General features: G+C 38.2%; 1 protein-coding gene across 2 annotated transcripts in view; it reads right to left on the bottom strand.

Moving 5' to 3' along the window:
- Positions 1-4,587: 4,587 nt before the first annotated feature.
- Positions 4,588-6,144, bottom strand: part of SYT9 (synaptotagmin 9) — a 107,727-nt gene continuing 106,170 nt past the window's right edge. For both annotated transcript variants that reach the window (XM_018559724.1, XM_018559725.1), the window contains one exon: positions 4,588-4,877. In XM_018559724.1, coding sequence (XP_018415226.1) covers positions 4,809-4,877 — 69 coding nt within the window. In that variant the 3' untranslated portion in view covers positions 4,588-4,808. The remainder of the gene's footprint in view (positions 4,878-6,144) is intronic.

Genomic DNA, 6,144 nt, shown 5'->3' with positions numbered 1-6,144 from the left:
TGATGCTTTGTAAGCTCTTAGTGGACGGTGGCTTTTGCTGTAAGAGGCAACTGAGTAAATGTCAGAAGAATCCTACTAGAACAGCTGAACTTTATATTGACTTAATCAAAGTCACTTTAATTGACGTCATGTGTGTTAGAGTAGAAAAAACAGATGATTGACACCAGGCCGATCTTCAAGAAGCAGGTTTATTTGACCGTCTGGGAAAACGAAGCAAGTCATGTGCGTTCAAATAATATGGGCTTGCAGGCCCTTTTTTTATAGGGATTTGAACAATATAACATATGTGTTAACTTGAATTATCTCAAAAAATCAGCTAAAAATGCCACCCTGTACTTACATTTGATCATGCCACATTAGATAGGTCTTCTTCCCTTGGTAGGACTCCCTTATGTCAAAGTTAGGGGAAGACTGTCTTGACATTGGATCTATTGTTCCTCAAGCCAAGGTCAAAAAACATGTTTTTGACTTTCTGTGTTTGGATGCTTGTTACCTCAATCTATAAGACTTTAATGATTTACATGAACTCTAGTTAGCTCCATCTACAAAGTCTTAATGTTCTACATGAACACTAGTTACCTTAACCTACAAAGTTAAATGTTCTACATGCTTATTTTAACCTGTTATGTTGTTTTGCATTATATAAATCATATGAGTTTAATCAATCATTATTCTCTACAATACATTGCTAATATGAAAATAGAGGATTCATCCTGGTTTTATCTGTTATATATGAATTGCTCTACAAAGCTAACACTCAGTAACATAACTATAATAATATTAATAATAGTGTGCATGCTGATTAATATCAATATGAAATATATGAGTTAGTTACAAAATCCCACTACGGTGAACTGACTACTAGTTAAGATCCGTTTGAATGTGATTGGTTCATTCTGAACATAACCACATTCCTAAATATAAGAGGGTGTGAACATTTATGCAACTTGTGTATATTCACTACTGATGGATTGCACCCAGGACTGTTACTTATCACATGCACAGACCTTCCTCCATGGTATATATAAATCTATCTATGTTTGACTGCAGTACCTTTTAAAAAGGAACTTTACCCATATCTTCAAATTGACAACAAAGGCACCTTTACAAATGTTTAGTAATGACAATCTACAAACACATACTTCTAGATAATTTCTGGCTTTTTATTCTTTGCATACCTTGATTTTCTTATCTATCCCAATTTTTCTGACAGTGGCCATTTTTTACTATGGGCAGATTAATCCATCTCCCTTTTCTTTCTGGAACTCTGGCACATGTGACCAGGACATGTGACCATGCACATCAACTCGGGGGAAGAAAATGCCTTTCCCTGAGATCTCATGAGATGATACAGATGAGATTTACCAGCAATGCACTGCTGCTGTAACCTTCCCAAGATGCAATACTTGGGCACGATTACATCATTTGGGCCCAAGCGAAGAAGGAAGTAGAAAAAAAGAAATTGTAAGTAAAATAAAAATATGTTTGTTTAAATATTGAATGGAAGATGATTTCATATCAGCATGCAGAGCTGCATGCTGATGTGATTTTAAGTGAAAGGGGGTAAAGGTCCAGTTTAAGTGAAATTGCCGAAGACAGTGAAATGACACTTACGAAGCAATTGCTTACAATACATAATTTTCTTTTATTAAGAACAAAATTATTGTACATACTAGGTCTATAGAAATGAAACACAGGACATACAATATGTGTTTCTCAGACTGACGCTTAATATAAAATTTAGGAAAATTTGTAATGGTACAGTAAATCTTCTTCCATATGTCGTATGAGGATGAAACATGCATCACTTACAACACAGTAGAATCTGGACAAGCTTTCCATATTGTGTGACATTACTGAGAGTGTTCTTGCCTGGATGTTATTTACCAACCTAGGGGCAAGTTTGCACAATGCAGAAAGCAAAGCAACCAACCACATACTGGCTTATGATTTTGTACCAGGACGTAGACATTGAAGATGTCAACTCTGAGCTGTCATTTGCGGTTTTAAAAAATAAATGCAATTTAAAAGTGATCGGTAATGGCTGATGGAATGATTCTGGAATCTAGGTTCTGTCTATGGACTTGTTTCCACCAGCCCGCACATCTACCGCAATGTCCCGTGCTCAGAATGCAAGGGATCGCATGGACGATTTTTTGCAATTTCACTGCATTTATCGCTTTAAGACATACTGTGATGTTCTCTCCCCAGCCTGATGACTGGACAGTGAGCTGCAACAGACTGATGAAGTCTTCTCTCTGCTTTCTCCTCCTGTGTTCCTTTCAACACATTTGCATGCAGCACACCTCACTGTCTTTCTCTCCTGCCCTCCTGCATTACTCTACCTAGAGTTCAGCTTTAAACCAAAAAAAAATTATGAACTTTAATCTGTAAATATTTCTATTTACAGGTTCCTGTACTCTGATCCTGAAGACCAGTTTAAATGTTAGTGTTTTTGTATTTTTTTTAGGTAGAAATAATTATCATATAAAAAAATGTCTTGATTGGTTTGTTGATTGTATCTGGGAAATGACAGGCAGTGTAGACATTGAAGAATAAGCGCTTTTGTAGTACATCCCATTCTCCATCTATGCTATCAGAATGTACATGTACTCACAGGCCATTGATGAGACAATTACTGTGTGCTGCCCTGTGCGCCGGTATTGTTCACCTCCGCTCTTCTCTATCACGCTGAGTCACACATAATAAGCCAACTGCAGAAAGACTACGGAGCTTAGACTCTGTTAAAGTCAATGTAAACTGTAACAATGAACAACTCTTTGTTGCACCTTTCGATCTGGTAACTATACTATTGCAGGTATTTTGTTATGTCTGTTTGATAAAGGAAAATAAATAGATAAATAAATAAATAAATAAATAAACTGTTGATCTTGTTGGAAATTCAGGGCTGTCCTGTGTCTTGTGCACCCAACCTGTGTTATATCAAAGAGTCTATTTAGCTCTACTTTAATTTAGTTCTCTATATAGCTTAGCTCCTGGAATACAGGATAATTAGCCTTTATGTTGTACAGATATGGGAAGCGGCGTGGTTAAGCAGTTAAGCAAAATACACAGCGCTGGGCTGACACCACAAAAATGCTGTGTGCTGACATCTTACAGTTTACAACTGCATTTCTGTGAGTGCATTTCTGGCAGGTCAACAGGTATTGTCCTGTGTCTGTAGTATCTTTAAAGTACTCCGGGAATTAACAAAATTAACCTTTGCAGTGGGACTACCCCCACATTGCAAGGGTTAACTGCTAGTTTTAATCTAGGGGCTGGGTTTAAGAAGATGTACTCACCTGATACTTGATACTGCCTGACTACTAGACCGGTCTTTGCAGCCTCTTCTTCCCTGGGATTTGGTGGCCTAAGCTCCGCTGACATCATCACATCTAAAGAAGGTCTATACACCTGCATAAGACGTGAGGATGCCAAAGGACATATCACAGCCAGAGTGGAGGGGGAGAAAGGTGAATACTGATCGCCCGCAGAACTGAGGATCAGGTGAGCATATCGTCTGTATTCCAGCCGCTAGAGAAAAATGAGCAGTTAATTTTTGCACTGCCCTACATAGGCTAACTTTTTTTTAAATTCCCATAGTTTCTACCTTAAAGGGATGAAACACATAGAATTGTGCTTGTACTGTACTGTGCTGTATATATATTAATTTATTTATTAATTAATTTATTTATTTTTTACCTTGACTTACATTTTACAAGGTTTTAGATAATGTAGGTCCACTTAAATGACTGGATTTTTTTTTTTATTATGCTAAAACATTTATGTGTTTGTCCACATCTGTTATTAAACCTCTTAGAGTCTTTGAACTAACCCTGACCGACCAATCGCAGATCAGGGATGATTAGCTGTCAGGATATCTGCACTGTGCAAGTTCACCTCTACTGGCATTGCAGTCCGCAGTCAAGGGGATGTAGAATCATGAATAACATCAGGAGGACTTAATATCAAATAGAACAGAACATACGAAAAGAAGGAAGTGAAGAAGGTAAGGTAACCAGCAGTGGAGCAGAAACCAATGTTATTAGACCAAACCAACACAGGCCATACAGAATGATGTGATCAGGAAATATATGTGGATCTAAGCGGCATGCCATTGAAAAACATTCCAAATCTAGTGATGTCATCATCAGACAAAAAAGGAATAACTTGGAAGGAATTGAAACAAAATAACGAATAACATGTCTCGGGATGTTAAAGGGACAGTCCACCAAAAATCATAATGACGTTATGGGTGGATAGTGGCGCGCTGAATATCTTTTCTATCTCTTAGAGACTCAAGCTTCAAGGTCTCGTTCCAACTGTATCCCCAATGTATGATGTGAAAGACTTCACAGACAGGGTGAGACAACTCATACTGGCCACAGGCGGTGGCCAGAGTCAAAATTTAGGTGCATACATTTTACTGCTAGAGTTCCATAGAGATAGAAAAAGCTGGAAGGCCATTCAACCGGCCAGTATTATCCACAATTAAAATTTCACTTTGGAGTGGACGGACCTCTTAATAAAAACCAGTGCACAGGCAGAAAAGCTGTAAGATTCAAAAAACCCTTTAGTGTGTTTTTTTACAGCAGCTAGAAAAAAGTACATGTGATGGACTGTTGTGGGTAACACCCTTAATTTCCTGTGCAATAGCTTTCATGAACAATCCCAAGTTATATCTTGTAGCATCCGGACGACTCTTCCTCTCTGGAGTGACAACAACGCAAACAGCGTGAAAAGCCAGCGCTCACGCATTGCTCCGTCTCGAGTATTCTATTTGAAACTGTGCCTTCCGATGGCGTCTTTTACGGAGATGGTGGACCCTTCAGGGAATTGCAAGACCCATTGCCAGTCGCTGCATTTTGAGCAGACCACTGTGGAAAGAATAAGAAAGAGGGAAGGAAGCCGGGACAAAAGGAAAGAAAGAAGGGAAGAAAGTATGGAGGAAATGGAGGGAGGAAAGAAAAGAAAGAAAATAATGAAAAAAAAGAAAGAAAGTAAGAAAGAAAGAAAGAAAAAAGAAAGAAAGATAAGGGAGGGTAAGATGGGAGGGACAAAGAATGGAAAGAGGAAGGTAAAATAGACAGAAAGGAGAAAGAGAGGAAGAAGGATGGAATTGGATGTGGTAAGAAAGGAAAGAGGGAGGGAAGCATGGAAGGAAAGGAAAGAGGAAGAAATTTAGAAGGGAGGGGAGCATGGGGGGAAAGCAGATGGTGAAGGAATTAAGGAGGGAGGGAGGAAAATAAAAAGCGATGGAAGCATGATGGGTAATAAGGGAGGAAGTGAGAAATGAAGGAAAGGAAGGAAGAAAATATGGAAGTAAACCATTAAGGGAAGGAATAAGGAGGGAAGGAGTCATGGAACGATAGAAGTGAGGAAGAAATGGGAGGGTAAAAGGGAGAAAGGAAAAGGGAAACAGTGAGAAAGCATAGAGGGAAGGAGAGTAAGGAATGCATGGGAGGAAGGTAAGGAAGGGTCAGAGGGCAAGGAAAATAGAAAAATACAAAAAGACATTTTAGTACATTTTCAAATATTAAATTGCTAAAGAACACATCTGCCCATTTGCAGAAACCTACTCCCCCATTTTAAAGAGCAAATCTAAGAAATAAAAAACTGAATAAGTGCATCCAGGCTATACTGTATACAGTGTGTGCATGTCCAGATAGAAAATAGGCTTTTAGAAGGCATCTGCACCAATCTTTTGCATTTTCTATGCTGTACAACCTCCATCACACCTGTATTTCCTGTATGCAATGCTTCTGAAGATGGAGCAATAATTTCTCTTTATATGATCATGAGCAATACATTATAAAGGCTTCATTGCTGTCTGTCAGTCCATTCAATAAAAGCCATCTCCACAACCATGACATTAAAATATCTGTCAATAAGATTATTCGTCTGCCAGTCAATCTTCCACAATAGCTTCAATGGTAATAGAAAGTGCTTGCTATTTACTCTGGTCTGCTTGCATCTCCAGAGAACATTTGCTTTATTTATTGTGCCGATGTCCTATCTATAATCTGCAGAAGTGAGTAATACGTCACTAAGACATCCGTCTTATCATACTTAAAGGGACTATACAGTCTTTTAATGTTTTTTCAGATAAAATAATAAAAGTGTGTGTAGATTTTTATATATATA

This window comes from Nanorana parkeri, unplaced genomic scaffold, assembly GCF_000935625.1.
Source record: "Nanorana parkeri isolate BGI_ZX_2015 unplaced genomic scaffold, ASM93562v1 scaffold414, whole genome shotgun sequence".
NCBI lineage: Eukaryota > Metazoa > Chordata > Amphibia > Anura > Dicroglossidae > Nanorana > Nanorana parkeri.
This window is presented reverse-complemented; position numbering and strand designations above follow the sequence as displayed.